The 18846-nt window shown below is 44.9% G+C and overlaps 1 protein-coding gene across 1 annotated transcript in view; it reads left to right on the top strand.

The window, feature by feature from the left end:
• Positions 1-4544: 4544 nt before the first annotated feature.
• Positions 4545-18846, top strand: part of LRIT3 (leucine rich repeat, Ig-like and transmembrane domains 3) — a 180674-nt gene continuing 166372 nt past the window's right edge. The window contains exon 1 of the mRNA XM_086963135.1: positions 4545-4660. Coding sequence (XP_086819261.1) covers positions 4545-4660 — 116 coding nt within the window. The remainder of the gene's footprint in view (positions 4661-18846) is intronic.

The raw sequence follows: 18846 nt of genomic DNA, 5'->3' as shown, positions 1-18846 counted from the left end.
TTGGATATATATGGCACGCTTAAATCTCTAAACTCTGGTATAGGACCTCCTAATCCCCCGGCCTCTTCTGAGGCCTGGAGTCTGCCTAATGAGCAGCTCTTGAGTCTTCTGTCCTTTCCTCTCTTAACTTCAGAGGCGATGATTCAGCTTCTGGACAACACTAAATCTGGCTCTCCCTTAGACTCTTGTCCGCTTAAAGTACTGAAAGCCTGTCGGGAAGTGGTTATTCCACCCCTTATGAATGCTATGAACCATGCCATTGTGGAGGGAGTTTTTCCCTTCTTATGGAAGATGGTGGTTGTAAAACCACTTCGGAAGAAACCTGCTCTGGACCCAGGGGTTTTGAAAAACGTTTGCCCCATTTCTCTTCTTCTCGCCCCCGCAAAGATGTTGGAGTCCCATCTCAATCTCCATCTTAGTTCTTATCTCAGGGATTCTGCCCTTTTGGATGTCTCTCAACATGGCTTCAGTAGACTTTACAGCACTGAAACTGCTCTTACTGCTGTTGTTAACAATATTCGCTCTCAGGTTGACAAGGGCCATACCACTCTTCTGGACTGTTGGACCTTACGGCGGCCTTCGACACTCTGTCCCCATCTATATTGTTATCTCGCCTTAGGGAGATAGGGGTCGGCGGTCCTGCCCTGAGTCTTCTTGCTTCCTTTCTTAACGAAAGGGAACAGAGAGTTAAACTGGGCCAGTTTCTGTCTTCCCCTAAGCCTGTGCACTGTGGGGTCCCTCAGAGCTCTTCATTGAGCCCTACATTGTTTAACATCTATGTGGCCCCCCTTGCCAGGGTGGTTAGATCATTTGGGCTGGAGGTGCTGTCCTTTGCTGACGACACCCAAATAATGGTCTCTCTCACTCATTTAGTGAAGGATTATGCTCAGAATTTCAGGAGCTGTATGGAGGCTGTCTCCCAGTGGATGGTGCAGAATTTCCTGAAATAGAACGGGGAGAAAACGGAGGTCTTAATCTTTGGGGGCAATCAGGATATCTGGTCAAGGGACTGGTGGCCGCCCTCACTTGGGGAATGCCCCCACCCACGCCAGTATGCTAAGAACTTAGGGGTGCTAATAGACACTGTCCTTTCCTTTGACCGTAAGGTCAATAGGACCGTCTCCACCTACTGTGGCATCATTAGGGTTCTTAGAAAGATCGCCCATTATCTTTCCCCTGATGCTCGGAAACAGGCTACGGTGGCATTAGTTTCCTCTAGACTGGACTATTGTAATGCCCTTTATTTGGGCATCAACAAGAGCCTTATCCATCGTCTTCAAATGGTCCAGAATGCTAAGGCAAAGATGGTTCTGAACCTTCCTAGATTTGCCTCCGCTTCGGCGCCTTGATGCCCTTTGGCTAAGTTGTGCGATATAAGTCTTTGTTCATTCATTCATTCTCGCAGCCCCTTGCCGCGTTCGAGGTTCTCTCGCAGATCCTGCCTCGTATGAGGCTCACTCGCAGCTCCTGCTCCTGTAGGGCAGCAAACACAGTATCACCAAGTACTCATCATGGGCCCAAACCCCGACACCTGGAAAGACACCTGGTGGCCCCCGTCCTCGGAAACCCGCCCACCCCCACGTAACATGCACGCAACCTGGGAATCATCCTGGACTCTGAGCTCAAAATGGACCGCCAGATCAACTCAGTCTCGTCCTCCTGCTTCCACACCCTCTGCATTCTACGTGAGACCTTAAAATGGATCCCCCTTGAACACAGAAAGACAGTCACTCACGCCCTGGTCACCAACAGACTCGACTACGGCAACGCACTCTATGCCGGAATAAACAAAAACCTCATTCGCAAGCTACAGAACATCTAAAACGCCACTGCAAGACTGGTCCTCAACCTGCCAAAACACTGCCACATCTCCCAGCACCTGGGCACACTCCACTGGTTCCCCATCGAGGCAAGAGTCACCATCAAGATGCTCACCCACGCACACAAGGCCCTCCACGACACCGGACCAGTATACCTGAACAGCAGACTCAAATTCCTAGCACCCCAAAGGACCCTATGATCAACCCAGCTCCCCCACGCCATTTTCCCCCGCACCAGAATAAACAGATTGGGAGACCGCTCCTTCTCCTTCCTCTTGGCCAAGGCCAGGAACGCCCTTCCGCTCCACCTCAGACAGACAACATCGCTTTCCATCTTCGTAAGAGACCTCAAGACCTGGCTCCTCTACGGACCCCCTCCTTGATAGACCGGAACCTGCACCCCCCCCCCCCCCCCACACACACACACCTCCAGCGCCTTGCGACCCTTACGGCTGAGTAAACGCGCTTAACATAGACTTGATTGAAAGATCGATTTGAATTCATAATAGATAGTGTGGCTTATAGAGTGAGCCACACTGACCTACCATTTCACTTCAAAAACAGTCTCCAATCCACCGTTGGTCAACGAAAAAAAGAGTCATAGAAGTTGTCTAGTTCATGAAATCCCTAAAATCTGAAGAGGCAACACAATAAAACAACCATTCTCATGCCAGTTTCAAGATTAGAGAACTCCATTCTTGATCACATTGAACTCGGTCCTGTTCCTCCTACGTTCCATTAGGATCTGATAATCCACTTCTTCAACTATTTCTCCTTTTTAACTGTCCCTCTGTATCTCTCCTTCTTTCTGACTTTGGAGTTTCTTTCAATTATTCTTTCTCACTTAGGTTATATGTCATGCGCTCTGCTGGCCTCAAGGCTAGGTCCGTGCTATAAAAATACTTAAAAAAAAAAAAGGAAACATTAAAAACTCCACTAACCTTTAAGTCACATAGTCTACTCAGACATCCCAGCATGCATCCAATCTCGTCAGTAACAAAGACCGACCACTTCAAGACGTAGAAAGACAGCAGACAACCCAACCACACATCAAAGTCGCAGAACACACAGGCAACCCAGCCCTTACACCGTCCAGCATACTGACTGACACGGGCCCCAGACTAGGGGCCTCATTTATGAGGCTGTGCGTCACTTTTACGCCGCTGGTGCGTCACTTTTTGTGACGCACCAGTGGCATAAAAAATGCGCCTTGTTGCGCCATATTACAAAGTGACGCATCTAGGTAGATGCGTCACTTTGTAAACCACTGCGCCACATTATAGCTGCGCCAGGTATAATGTATGCAAGGGGGGCGTATTGACGCAAGGAAGGGTCGTAGAAGTGACGCAGTGAAATCTATGAGATTTCACTGTGTCACTTTTAGGACGCCGTTGCGTCAAAATCTTGCGCCTACCTCAGCAGGCGTAAGACTGATGCAGGCCCTTTCAGATGGGGCTTGCCCCATGTGAAAGGACGCATTGCTGGAGTTGCGTCACTTTTGTGAATCACTCCAGCAATGCGTCACTTTTGCGCTTACAGATACGTCAGAAATACTGACGTATCTGTAACTCCTTGCGACATGATGAGTCATACATTAAATATGACGCATCAGGAATGTCGCAAGGAGTGCGCACTGAGAAGTGACTCATCGCTGCTTTCACGCAGCGATGGGTCATTTCTCATAAATGAGGCCCCGAGAGTCCTAAAGAGGATAAGGACAGTCCACGTCGCCCACCCGTAAGTAACACAGCATAGCTCCCATCCACACAGTCATGCACAATTCATGCACAAAGTGCACTGAATCTAGAACAAATTATACTCACGCAACATAAACTTTCACTGCTCGTCACAACCACTTCCTCATGAGTCAAACCATGCACTAAATCAGTCGGCTTGTTCGCGTGCGTCTTTCATAGTGTGACAAGCTCTAAAGAAGGTACGGTTGAATTAGGACAGATTTGCAAACACCGAGAAAAGGCTGCCGTGGAGATAAGCGACGTCACTGGAGCTAGCGTGACTCCCGTGCACACTAGAGCTTTGACCTAATTAACAACCAGGAAGGATCTGGCTATAAAATGCACCTCTCAGGCCCACCGTCTGTATTGTAAACCTGAGATGAGCTGTTAGGATCAATTTTACGAGGTCTTATCACAGGCCTGATAACCCTCCTCCGAAGACATACATTATGAATTGTTTTACCATAAAGCAACCACAAGGTGGCAGCAAAGTAACGATGTTTTCAATTTTAATCAACAAAGAGAGGTACGTTTTATAAAATATTTCATCTCTGCAGTGGAAGTTATCAAACTGATGGCTACATTGTCCGGTTGATCTAGTTGACATTTTTCAGTATTTTGTTTTACTGTCAAATGTTTATGGGGGCTTTGCTAGCCTTTTATAACAGTCTTAATAAAAAGCTCTGTATGTTGCACGTTTGAGGAGGCACAAGGGGGATGAATGAAAACTTTACTCTGCCTTCTTAGCTTGTCCACAAGTCAGAGATTTTATTTTACATCCCGTTTTATTTACTGAGAAAACGCAGTCGAGGCCGCTTCGCCGGCTTCTCCGAAGAATGCGCTTGAAGGTTAAGTAACCACAGATCTCGGTTAATCCTCTATAATCTGCTATTACTAAATGGATGTCAGGGCTACTCGCCGAACCAACGCGCGCCAACTCCGGGGACGTAGAGCCTGGAAGAAATTAACATTTTATTGCGAAGGAGCCATGAACTCGTTCTTTTATTTTTATATATTCGTCAATCTGTACGAAAAACTGCACTGCTTTTGCCCTTCGCAGTGCACCTGCATTTTCCACGGGAGAAGCGATGGCACTGGAACAAGGTAGGTGGCTTTTTCTGAGACAAGGCTGGCTAGCAATCCCTGTGGTGTTCTTTAAGTAAAGCTTTTTTTTCCAAGAACTGAATTAATTATGCAATATTGCTGTATGTGACGTATGGCGTACGAAAAATAATGTGTTCAGATTGTACCACATTTAATTGTTTCTTAGCTAAACCGGGTCAGCAGTGTGTCATATATTTTACGCTCACAAAAAAGGTTGCATTCAAACATTTGCATCAGGGGGTCGTTCCATGGGTGGTATATGTACATGCAACCACTCATGGGGGATTGACGAAAAACAATATCTAATAACAATGGTAGGCAAGAGTTTTGCACCAAAAAACACCTTTCTGAGCGTGGTGTAAACTTGGAAAAAGGCTTTAATTTTTTCAAACTTTTCCAACTTTGTATGTGTTTTAAAGTGTCAGAAACCGGTCCTCGGAAGCTTGTTTCCGGTCCAGGGAAGACATGGCTTGACAGTTCGGGCTGGACTGTTCCCATGAGGCACAGGGTCAGACTGATTTGCATATAGCCATGTCTGAACTGGGGTGGCAGAGTGGGCTAAAGAAGGTGATGGATTAAACCCAGATCTTTTGACTGGGTGTGAGTGTTTGATTGATTCAGATGCTCCTTCCATCACCACCCCCTTTCCATCGCCACCCCCTTTTGTACCGCTAAAAGTGTGACTATGCGTATAGTATTATGCGCTGGAAGGTAACCCTCCAATACAAAACCCATGCTAGGCATCACACGTCACCCATGCTCTAGGGTGCAAAGGTGTGCGCGTGGCTCTAGGCAGCCAAATTATGCACCAGTATTACAGAGAGAACAGGCCAGTGCCATATCTTAGTGAACACTGCGCTCTAGTGCTCTCTAACTCTCACGCCATGCAGAGCAACATCTTTGGTTGCTGCACTAAGTGTGCCTGTTTTTTTAGTAAATACACCCTTTAGGTCTCATTCTGACTTCCTCAGTAACTTGATGTATTAATACCACTCCTGGAATCAGGGACATAGCAAAGGTGCCTGGGGTTCTAATGCGAGCAAGTAAATTAGTCCCACAACTTCCTGTTGAGTAGTAAAGGCAGCCACAGATTCGCTGGAATGGTCCATGCTATTTCTGGACCACTTCATTTGCTGTACCATTAATAGCTACTCCCAGAGCTTGAAATGTAAAAAAATAATGTTTAATATTAAAAATACTGCTGCAAAGAAATTGCCAACAAGGTACTCCCACTGCCGGCCGTGGCTGAAAGCAACACACAGCAAAATGGCTGTACTGTTCCTTACAGCTCTTCAGATCTTCTTCTTAGCAGAATCTCCTCTTGATCCAGAAGTGTTCTAAAAGTCTGGAGTTTTAGGTCCAATACTTAACCCCTTTTAGCCTTTGAAGTAGCCATTCTTCAAATGATGGTCTTTGTAGTGCATATGTTCTTGCCTTGTCCTGTCTTGGCTCCAGACACACTCCAAGGGGGTCGAGACAGCATTGTGAGAGGCCAGGAACAGCCCTATTCAGGTGTCAGTGACAACTCCTCACACCACTCTAGCTCAGGAAGGCCCATCAGTCGGTGATGGGCAATCAGGATATGCAGGGCACACCTCAACTCCCTTTGCGTGACTGTCTAAGGTGAATGCACAAACAAGCCCCTTTCAGTCTAAACCAGGCATTGATTCCACAGGCAGGCAGAAGCACAGGATTGTTAAACGAGAAAATGCTGACTTTCTAAAAGTGGAATATTTTCAAACACCCAATTTAAAAACCACCTTCACTAAAATATGTGTTTTTAAATTCTGAGCCCAGAGAGCCCAAACTCTAAATCTGTAGTTGTTCCCAATTAAAAGTCACACTTGTAAAATGCTACAATGCAGCTCCAATGACAGTCTATGGGAGAGCTAGTCCTTGCAATAGTGAAAAACGAAACTGGCAGTACTTCCCTATCAGGACATGTACAACACACCAGTATGTGTCCTACCTTTTACATACACCGCACCCTGTCCATAGGGGCAGTTTGGGCCTACCTTAGGGATGCCTTACATGTAGTAAAAAGGGAGCTTTGGACCTGGCAAGTGGTTGCACTTGCCAGGCCGACATGGCAGTTTAAAACTGCACTCACAGACACAGCAATCTTAGGCATAACACATGTTTACAGGGCTACTCATGTGGGTGGCACAACCAGTGCTGTTGGCCTACTAGTAGCATTTGATTTACAGGCCCTGGGCACACACAGTGCTCTTTACTAGGGACTTACTAGTAAATCAAATATGCCAATCATGGAAAACCAATTGGAATCACAATATACACAGGGAGCACTTGCACTTTAGCACTGACCAGCAGTGGTACAGTGCTCAGAGTACATACACCAGCAAAAACGAAGTCCAGCATAACATAAAAAATGTAGGAGGTAGAGGCAAAAAGACAGGGAAAACCACGCCAAGGATGTCAGGTCTAACAATGCGTGTGTAATATAAAGTGCACTGACCACTTACATATGGATGAATATCATTATAAAATAAATGAAATAATAAGGTAAGTGCTATTTTAATCGCCATTAATGTAATTACTCATACAGACAGATACATCTCACATTCTTGCAGTTCATGCATACCTCTTACATACAGGGGCTGAAGAAAGTAAAAAAAACTGCCTCTGCCTCCAAATCATAGTTTCTCTTAAGTACTTGTGAAGTCTTAACCAACTGAATGCCTTTGTTTCCCTCCATTGTGTTGACATGTGGTTGTTAGGCTCCAGATATTCCCCAGCAAGGATAAGGCTACAGCAAAAGTAGGTCTGAAGGCTCCTCAAGTGAGATTTTATTGTTGAGCTCAGCTGAAAGTGAAAATAAGAAACCTGATCACTCCTTGGAGTTTGCTGCCAGAATGGACAGCTGACAACTTGTGGACTCTACTGAATGAGGCCGGGATTGGCACATTGCAGCGGGACACATTCAGCATATTACACTAGAGCCGGTTCCAGCCAGATCCCAGATCCAGCAGCTATGATTGAGTCTGATCTGGGGTCTGGCTGGATCTCCCTTATTACCTGCGCTGGAGATGCCCCTGGTGGAATTTCCAATGCAGCGGGATTTGGGTTTTTCTGGGTGTGGTATTAATGCATTACGACAACCTTTGTTGCTCACAATGAGGCATAACATTTAAAAGAGACAGGCACATGGATTTCCAAATGGTTTGTCTCTTTTCTGAGATGTTTTCAGCATTCACATTTCACCAGGTTTTTCCATGAAGTCATAATCTGGGGTTTCAATGGTCTCAATGGTGACCAGGCAGAAAGGAAGACTAACATAAACGTTTAGATCTAGAACTAGTGTTAAAGCAGGCAGAAGTTCTGTTTGTGTTTATTTTGCCACTAGTGCCTTTTGGGACTTCTACACAATATGTGCTAATTCCGCCTGCTCCCACCTGGTGGTGATTGTTGGTGTAAACCAGAGTCCTAGGGGTAACACTGCACACAAAAGTGGCTCAAATTCCATACGTGCAGGTTATTTCCAATTCTTTTGTGCACAGGTAGTAAGATCATGAAAGAGCACCCTTGATGCCCACTATGAAGGACATTTAAAATTGGGTGGTTTAAGCATACATCATTACAGTGTCATTTAATTTGTGCTTCAAATGTAAATATAGATGTTCATGTGTTCACTGTCCCAGTGTGCCTGTTTTACACAGAGGAGTGGCAGTACTCTGTCATTAAAATTGAAATTACTGCACCACTTCTGAGCAGTCCTGGTACTCTGCCTTTCAAATGAAATAGGTGTAGGTAATCAGTACTTGGGAGTACCTGGCCATTTACAGAACTGGTCCCAATGACTCTATGTATGCATGTATGTACATGCCCCGGTTACTTACTGGAAATCTTCATTACTGCGAGTATAGTCTTTCTTACCACATGGGTTCCCATCCCTCCCTTTCCTGTTTGGTCATCAGCTTCATGTTTTTGGTACTGAGGCTTGGTAGTGGAACAGGAAGTGGGGTGAGTCGTGCCTCCTCTTATAGTAGTTCAGGGGTGAAGGAGGTCGGCCATGTTAGGGAGGGATGGAAAGTCTAGAGCGCTAATTTGCTTGGAGGGTTCTGTGGGGGAGCTGAAGCTCACTACGTAAGTAATGTGGCAAGGAAGACTTATGAGAAGGTAATGGTTTTTCTATAGCGCAAGCCTAGCCAAAAAGCACCAGGGCGCTGTATGTGGTCAAAGACAAGCATATAGTCAACAAGTAAGAGGAGTGGCAGCTGGGTTGGAAGTGGTTAATGCCTTGCGATGTAGTGTTCTTTAACCGCATGCACGCTAGCGGGTTTTCCCGCTGCGCCCTGGAATTTCAAAAATCCCGCGTTACGTGACAAAGCCAGCTCGTATTGCGCGCAGCGCAGGTAACGCCTATGACGAGCTGGCATTGTCACCCGCATCAAAGGGGTTAAGGAAGTGAGCCTTCAATATATGGTCAAGTGTTCCCCTCATGTCTGGAGTCTGAGAGCTACTAAGCAGGTATCTTATTATATTTCGTTTGTGTACATTAGAACTATTTGGGTGACATTTGGGACATTTGCACTGTATCACAGAATGAAAACAGCACCAATCACATCCGATATTAGAAAGCTAAAAAATGATATTTCCCCCTGTGACTAGGGTATTAAACTAAGACAGAGAAATGCTTCCTGCTTGTGAATTCTGTTTTAAGTAGATCTCATTTCCATCGGTTTTGGCAGTGTTGTTTACCCATGGCTTGTGGATGGTTCTTCGTGGTGAATTACATAAGTGGTCTGAATGGCACGAATGCCAGTATAGTCTGTTGTTTGTTTCTCAGACCCCTGTGCTTGAGGGCGAGTCGTGGTGGCCTGGCAAAGGGTGTGATCATTGTAGGTTGATCATGGCCGGCAGGGGATCTGTTGAGGAACGGTATTTTATGCGGATGGGGGCGAGGGCGTGTTTGAATGTGTATATAACGATGGCTGGGCTAACATGGCTTCTAACGAGGAAGGAAGGCATGACAAGTGAATACAACAAGCATTTGCAATGCAATGGTCTCGGCATCATTAAAGGTAGAGCTATTGGCATTGCTCATGAAATTTTTTTTTCTTTAAATCAAAAATAAATGGCATTGTCATTAACATTGCCAATACACAGCACTCTGCACTCAACAGCACACAATGCTCTGCACACTCACTCTGCACTCACTGCTCTGCACACTCACTCTGCACTCACTGCTCTGCACACTCACTCTGCACTCACTGCTCTGCACACTCACTCTGCACTCACTGCTCTGCACACTCACTCTGCACTCACTACTCTGCACACTCACTACTCACTACTCTGCACTCACTACTCACTACTCTGCACTCACTACTCACTACTCTGCACTCACTACTCACTACTCACTACTCTGCACTCACTACTCACTACTCTGCACTCACTACTCACTACTCACTACTCTGCACTCACTACTCTGCACACTCTCTCTGCACTCACTACTCTGCACACTCACTACTCACTACTCACTACTCTGCACACTCTCTCTGCACACTCTCTCTGCACTCACTACTCTGCACTCACTACTCTGCACTCAGCACTTACTACTCTGCACTCAGCACTTACTACTCTGCACTCAGCACTTACTACTCTGCACTCACTACTCTGCACTCAGCACTTACTACTCTGCACTCACTACTCTGCACTCACTACTCTGCACTCACTACTCTGCACTCACTACTCTGCACTCACTACTCTGCACTCACTACTCTGCACGCAGCACTCACTACTCTGCACTCACTACTCTGCACTCAGCACTCACTACTCTGCACTCACTACTCTGCACTCACTACTCTGCACTCAGCACTCTGCACTCACTACTCTGCACTCACTACTCTGCACTCACTACTCTGCACTCAGCACTCTGCACTCAGCACTCTGCACTCAGCACTCTGCACTCACTACTCTGCACTCACTACTCTGCACTCACTACTCTGCACTCACTACTCTGCACTCAGCACTCACTACTCTGCACTCACTACTCTGCACTCACTACTCTGCACTCAGCACTCTGCACTTAGCACTCTGCACTCACTACTCTGCACTCACTACTCTGCACTCACTACTCTGCACTCACTACTCTGCACTCAGCACTCTGCACTCACTACTCTGCACTCAGCACTCTGCATTCACTACTCTGCACTCAGCACTCTGCACTCACTACTCTGCACTCACTACTCTGCACTCACTACTCTGCACTCAGCACTCACTACTCTGCACTCACTACTCTGCACTCACTACTCTGCACTCACTACTCTGCATTACCACTCTGCACACACTACTCACTACTCTGCACTCACTACTCTGCACTCACTACTCTGCACTCACTACTCTGCACTCACTACTCTGCACTCAGCACTCACTACTCTGCACTCAGCACTCACTACTCTGCACTCACTACTCTGCACTCAGCACTCTGCACTCAGCACTCTGCACTCAGCACTCTGCACTCACTACTCTGCACTCACTACTCTGCACTCAGCACTCTGCACTCACTACTCTGCACTCTGCACTCACTACTCTGCACTCACTACTCTGCACTCACTACTCTGCACTCACTACTCTGCACTCACTACTCTGCACACACTACTCACTACTCTGCACTCACTACTCTGCACTCACTACTCTGCACTCACTACTCTGCACTCACTACTCTGCACTCACTACTCTGCACTCAGCACTCACTACTCTGCACTCACTACTCTGCACTCACTACTCTGCACTCACTACTCTGCACTCACTACTCTGCACTCAACACTCACTACTCTGCACTCAGCACTCACTACTCTGCACTCACTACTCTGCACTCACTACTCTGCACTCAGCACTCTGCACTCACTACTCTGCACTCACTACTCTGCACTCACTACTCTGCACTCACTACTCTGCACTCAGCACTCACTACTCTGCACTCACTACTCTGCACTCACTACTCTGCACTCACTACTCTGCACTCACTACTCTGCACTCAGCACTCACTACTCAGCACTCACTACTCAGCACTCACTACTCTGCACTCACTACTCTGCACTCACTACTCTGCAATCACTACTCTGCACTTACTACTCTGCACTCACTACTCTGCATTACTACTCTGCACTCACTACTCTGCACTCACTACTCTGCACTCACTACTCTGCACTCAGCACTCTGCACTCAGCACTCTGCACTCACTACTCTGCACTCACTACTCTGCACTCACTACTCTGCACTCACTACTCTGCATTACCACTCTGCACTCACTACTCACTACTCTGCATTACCACACTGCACTCACTCTGCACTCACTACTCTGCACTCACTACTCTGCACTCACTACTCTGCACTCACTACTCTGCACTCACTACTCTGCATTACCACTCTGCACTCACTACTCACTACTCTGCATTACCACTCTGCACTCACTCTGCACTCACTACTCTGCACTCACTACTCTGCACTCACTACTCTGCACTCACTACTCTGCACTCACTACTCTGCACTCTGCACTCAGCACTCTGCACTCAGCACTCAGCACTCTGCACTCAGCACTCTGCACTCACTACTCTGCACTCACTACTCTGCACTCACTACACCTGTCCCTTTAGTCTAACTAAATATAATCTCTGATACCAATATGCCCGTGGTTATTATATATGTTTAAAGCCGCATTGCGTGTTGCTTGTCGGTCCATTAAACCAGCACGGCACTCCACTCTCTGCAATGGCCATGGCTGCGCTCGACAAACTTTTAAAATCAACTGTTTTACCATTAAAAAAAAAAAGTAATATTACTGCCAGTTTGGTCGTGATTGGGAAAACAAAAGCCGGTGCGCCCCCGACCCGCAGCAAGCGGCGTGACGTGAGTCTGATAAATGCACTGCAAAACACATTCTCCTTTTCAGCAAGTAAAAATGTGATAAAATATGTGTTTAGCTCCATAATGCTGACGGGTGCACTATTAACAAACAAGCTTTCCCTTTTGCAGCAAGTAAAACATTTATGATAAAAAATGTGTTTAGTACGAGGATACAAACCGAGCCGACACCGGCCCAGCAGACAGACGAGCTGCATGCGAAACCTATCGTGGGGCGGGACTGAGAAAACGAAACCTATCGTGGGGCGGGACTTCCGTTTTGTGAAGCCCGCGCCCACGGAGTGCCTGGAGGAGCACCGAGGGAGAGCCCCGCGGTCGGAGGCTGCACAAGTCCGGAGGGCCTTTGACCGGTGAGCGGAGCGGAGCGGGGCGGAGCGGGGCGGGCGGGGGGGGGGGAGAGAGAATGCCTGTATGTCTGCGTGTCCGGAGGGCCTTTGACCGGTGAGCGGGGCGGGGCGGGGGGGGGGGGGGGAGAGAATGCCTGTATGTCTGCGTGTGTGTGTGTGCGACGGCGGAGGGGGGGGGGCGGGGTGCGACGGCGGAGGGGAGGGGTGGGGGGGATGCTCGGTGCACGTGTGTGTGTGTGTATGCATGCGACGGCGGGGGTGGGTTCGCTGTATGTGTGGGTGCGTGCGTGCATGAGCGCTCGTGTGTGTGTCTGTCGCTGTTTCTGCGCATGCGCGTGTGGTGTTGCTGCTTCCCAGGAGACAGCAGCTGAGCGCGTTCGCGAGCGCGTGGCCAGCGGAAATCGCCTCCTTGAAGAGGCAATGCGCGTGCCAGAGGCTGTCTCCTGGGAAGCACAGTCCCTGACAAAAGATCTCCGGCGGAGACGCGCTTCCGCGCGTTGACGCCGAGACCTAAAAACCAAAAACCGCTCTTTAGGCGCCATTGCCATTATATTGTGAAGCTTATTGCTTCCATAGCTGGCCTTGAATGTCTTTGAAGTGAAGTCCTGCGTCGCGAGGAGGCATTTCACTTAGGTCACGTGTTCCTCGCGAATTCTTCAGGCAGCCTGCAGTGCAGTCTGGGAACAGACGACATTAAGATGATGAGGTGGATAATATCCAGAAAAGGAGTGCGATCCCTAAGCATGTGAGCTGAATGTACAGGTCAAAAAGTAGGAAGGATCAATTAGGAAGGCTTTCAAGCATTCAGAGAAGTGTTGGGCCACGTGATCTAGGTTATCTGAGGACGAGGAAGCAATAAATATGCAGGTGAATGGAAGGTACCTAAAGAAAGTCAGCCATTATCAGACTCACGAATCCTGATTTTAGAGAAAAGTCAAAATACCTTTTCATTAAAAAAATAGCTTTAGTGGATTGTGTAAAAGTTCCTTTTATAAAGGGTGCCCCGCAGTTTTTCCTTGTTGTTCAACTGGGACCGGCAACAAATTAAAAGATTAAAAAGAAAAACAGTGGTGCAGGAAGACAGAAGGGGACAGCGTGAGAAGAAGGTAAGAAGAGAAAAGGAAATGGGCATAAAGGTGGGGATTGGTGTAGATGGGGTAAAGAGTTCTTAAGGATCATTACAAACTGGGCAATAGTGAGGGTGTGAGGCAGCACAATGGACATTTAAGAGCAGAAAAGAACAATGATGGATCGGGCCAGGGAGAACATCTTTTCATATATATATATATAAAAAAAGAGGGTTGGTGAAACTCCCTCACACTCTTAAAAGAAAGATTTTTTTTTTTGATCAGGAGAGGCTTTTACCAGTTTCTCTTTATTGCATTATTGAAGAGAAATTCTTCAAGATTTGTTCGACGAATGCATTTTGCCAGAAACATTTTCTTTAGGATGACCCCACATCTTCAAATTTGCATATACATTCACTGTACGGTCTCATGCCTGCTTGGTATCTGCAGGGCGTTGTCTCCTGCAGGCACTACCCATTCAACCTTAGGCACCTTGATACAGGAACCTGGTCAGTGGTTAATAGTGTTGCAGAACTCTTAGAAAAGGTAAGCATAGATCACATGCAAAATAGATGGAAACTCACATATAACAGCTTATTTTTGTCACAGAAACTTTTGCGGTTTAAATAAAGAAAGCATGTATCTATTTCTGAGGTGAAGGTAAGCTAGTGTTCAGTCACTTAAATCGCGTCCATTATGCAATGAACTTAACATGTTCTCGCGTACAGTAGGTATAATGTATGTAGGCATTTCTGATATGTGCATAATACGCATAATATATTCCGGGATGCACGTAACCTAGACATTGGAATGACTTCTCAGATGTGTATATTGCACGTGTGCATACATTTCTGGGGAATTATGTTCTCTCTATAATTAGTTCTAAAGCACTTGCACACCCTTCATCTTTTTGGCGCCAAGATACATGATGTAGATATGCAACTAGCTCTTTGATGTCTGGGTATGACATATACACACCTCTAGAAATATCTGCATGCCATTTTGGGGTGACCAGATATGTATCCACCTATTGGACCTCTGCATATTTTAATTTATTAGCTTAAATGGATATGTATGAAAATCATTGTAATATTAGAAACTGATTTATCAGGAACATAGAATCATAAATTGTGTCAGTTGAACTAGACAATTATGATGTCCATTGTATCGATTGTCTAAAGAAAAGTATACATGCGCTTCCAATTAATTGTATCAATTGTTTAGAGGTATATGTATATGGGGTTCTAATTATATCATTGAGATTGTATATTTATTGTTGTATACGCTATTTATATATATAAAATATTTTCTATCTAATAAGAACATTAAAAAATGAAAAGAAAAAAGACAAAGATAAGATAAAAAATTCCAACTCCTTAGAAAGTTGTCATGATATTTATAAGTATATAACGTGTATGTATGTCTAGAGTTTACATGCCCTTCTATAGTAAATTGCACTGTGCACTGTGTTTCTTGTCTTCCAAATAAGTAATTTCCCTGTTAGGGTTGTATCCTATTTTCAGGGGCTCGCTCATTTTCCAGAAAGTCCACCTTTTGGATGTACATAATACATGCACAGCACTGGGTTGTGCATAATTCATGTGTGTAGCCACTTCTTGGGTATGCATAATTTATATATGCAACCACATTTGATCTTTATCTGTGGACAGCTGTTTCTCAAGGTCTCTTTACCTATAACAGTGAATATGTATAGGTCTGTTGTAGGTCTTTCTGACTCTATGGGCCCAATTACGACCTTGGCGGACCTCCTGTGGGCCGCCACGCCAGCGTCCTGTGGGAGAACCACCAAAGCTGTACTCATACTGCCTGCCAGATTACAATTGTAATCCTTGGTGGGTAGGCAGTGCCACTGCAGTGCCTGTCGAAAGGTCCATAGGTGAACCTCAGACAGGTGCCACTCTGACACCGCTGCAGCATGTTCCTGCATGGTGCGGTGCATGGGCGGTGTCACTGCAGTGCCTGTCTAAAGGCCCATAGGTGAACCTCAGACAGGCGTCACCCTGACACCGCTGCAGCATGTTCCTGCATGGTGCGGTGCAGTGCATGGGCGATGTCACTGCAGTGCCTGTCTAAAGGCCCATAGGTGAACCTCAGACAGGCGTCACCCTGACACCGCTGCAGCATGTTCCTGCATGGTGCGGCATGCACCCTGTGGTGCATGCCACACCATGCAGGAACTGGAGTGCATATTTTCCAGGGGGCACAACATGTGCCTCTCTGCACCCCCAAGGCCCTGGAATGGTAGGGGGCCCAGTTATGGCCCCCTTTGTTGCCTTACCACCAGGCTCACCATGGCGAGCTTACCACCATGAAAAGACTGGGGCAACTCGTAATATGCTTGGCGGCATTATCACAATATTACTCAGCCTGAACGCTGCGCCACTGCAGTGGGATCCAGGCAGTGGCGGCTGGTGAAATTTGAAAGCGGTGAGCCGGAAACTGATAATCATAGTGCACCGTAGCGAGCGAGCATAGCGAGCGAGCCTGAACCCCCTACGGAGGGTTCGGGGGGAATTCCCCCCGAGAAAATTTTGAAAAAATAGTGGAAAAATGGTGCATTTTCAAGCAAATTTGAGAAAGCAGGAAGGTTAATAAAGCAATTGTGAAAGTGCAGGTATTACATTATTAAAGAGCTGTCATATAACATAGGTAGCTGCTTATTCAGTATAACTACAGATCTTTATAACAGACTTCAAGATACAATAGATCGATCAAAATTGCATGGTTTGAAAGGCCGAACCGATTGGCTTTGCCATGGCATAGCTTGTTCATTATTTTCACCTACAGCAGCCATCAGCGAAAACATTCCTGAGCGGAGTACATATACTAGTATAAAATAGTATCTCAAGGTATATTTCGTAAACATAAATCAGAAGTGTTGCAACTTCTGATATAAAACATTCCAGCTGAGTTTTTAGCCTTAGCTTAGTATTTTTCACAATACGTTTTCTAAAACTACCGTATCCATAGTGCCATTAGGCCCGGCCTGTCCACCTTTAAAAACATAATAGACCAAAACATAGCATTACAAATAAATAACGCCTGCAGCATAACACACTTAAAAATTACATAACATCAGAGCTGTTGCGCAGTACTAGAGGCAGAGAACTTAGGGGATCAAAAGTGTTGCTGGCACAGCTTAAGATTGCTCCCATACACGATGCACCGCCACCACCACCAATTACAGCACAACGTCACGCCTGCACAGTGCACACACCTTGGCCTGCTTGCATATGAGCCTGCCTTTATTATTTCCTCCTGGAAATCGCTGGGCTCACAAAGATGTATGCAGGCTGTACAAATTAAGCACCGGTAAAAAATGCACCTATTACTATACTGAGTATAAATATTAATTTCGTGGCATCACGTTTCGCATATAAAGGTAGTGCTGCCACTTACAAATGAGGGCGTCTGTCTGCTTCGGAGGAAGTGCCTTGAGCGGAAACTTTGGCACTATGAGAGCCCGAGAGGCATAACTGAAGAGCCCCATCATGACTGACATCTGGCGTCTTGAAAAAATTATTCCACACCACAACCAGTGTCTTGCAGAGAATGCCATGATTTGCAGTGGGTGGGTGTGATATTGTATTGTACAATACTACGACGCCGTTACTATTATGATGAGGATCATATACAGTAGTTCGGGGTAGTAGTAGTACAAGCAAGCGCTATCTCAGCAACAGACTGTACACATCTGTGCCCTCTCCGGACTCATAATGACGGATGTATGACGTTACAACGCGTTATTTTACAACGCAGACCATTACATCGGAATTTTTACAACGCAGGATCCATTACAATGCATGCCTTTACAACGCATGTCATTACATAGCAGATACTATTACAACGCATGCAATTACAACGTAAGTATAGGTAAGTATATCTTTTTAAAAAAAAAGTAATAAAGTTAATTTAATTAATTTAATTTAATTAATTTAATTTTATTAATTTTAAAAAAGTAATTAATTTAATTTAAATTAATTATTGTAGTTTAATTAATATTAAAATTGTAATTAATTTAATTTATTTAATTTAATTTAATTAATGTAATTTGAATAATTTATAAATTGTAAATAATATAATTTAATTTATTATAATAAAATTAATTTAAATAATTTTAAAATAATAATTAATATAATTTAATATAAATTAATTAATGTAATTTAATTAATTTATAAATTGTAAATAATATAATTTAATTTTATTAATTTAAAAAATGTAATTAATTTAATGTAATTTAAGTAAAGTAATTTAATTAATTTATTAATTGTAAATAATAAAATTAATTTAATGTAATTTAATTAATTAAATTATTCTAATTTATTTAAAGTCGTGTTTTTAAAAAAAGTGAACCCTAAAAATACCCCTGTACCCCAAAACACAAACCCAGCCCTAAAACCTAAAAATACCCCTGTACCCCAAAAAACAAACCCAGCCCAAAAACCTAAAAATACCCCTGTACCCCAAAACCAAAACCCAGCCCTAAAACCTAAAAATACCCCTGTACCCCAAAAACCAAACCCAGCCCTAAAACCTAAAAATACCCCTGTACCCCAAAAACCAAACCTAGCACTGAACCCTAAAAATACCCCTGTACCCCATAACCCAAACCTAGCCCTGAACCCTAAAAATACCCAAACACCCATACTCCTATACTCATACTTATTTTTTTTAAATTACTAAAATTAATATATTTAATTTATTTAATAAAAAAACATAAATTAATATATTTATTTATTTTTAATATTAATTAAATTAATTAAATAATGTTAAATAAAATATAAAATAAAATTATATACTTACCTATACTTACGTTGTAATGGCATGCGTTGTAATAGCATCTGCTATGTAATGACATGCGTTGTAA

This window comes from Lissotriton vulgaris, chromosome 3_1 (assembly GCF_964263255.1).
Source record: "Lissotriton vulgaris chromosome 3_1, aLisVul1.2, whole genome shotgun sequence".
In the NCBI taxonomy this organism is placed as follows: Eukaryota; Metazoa; Chordata; class Amphibia; order Caudata; family Salamandridae; genus Lissotriton; species Lissotriton vulgaris.
This window is presented reverse-complemented; position numbering and strand designations above follow the sequence as displayed.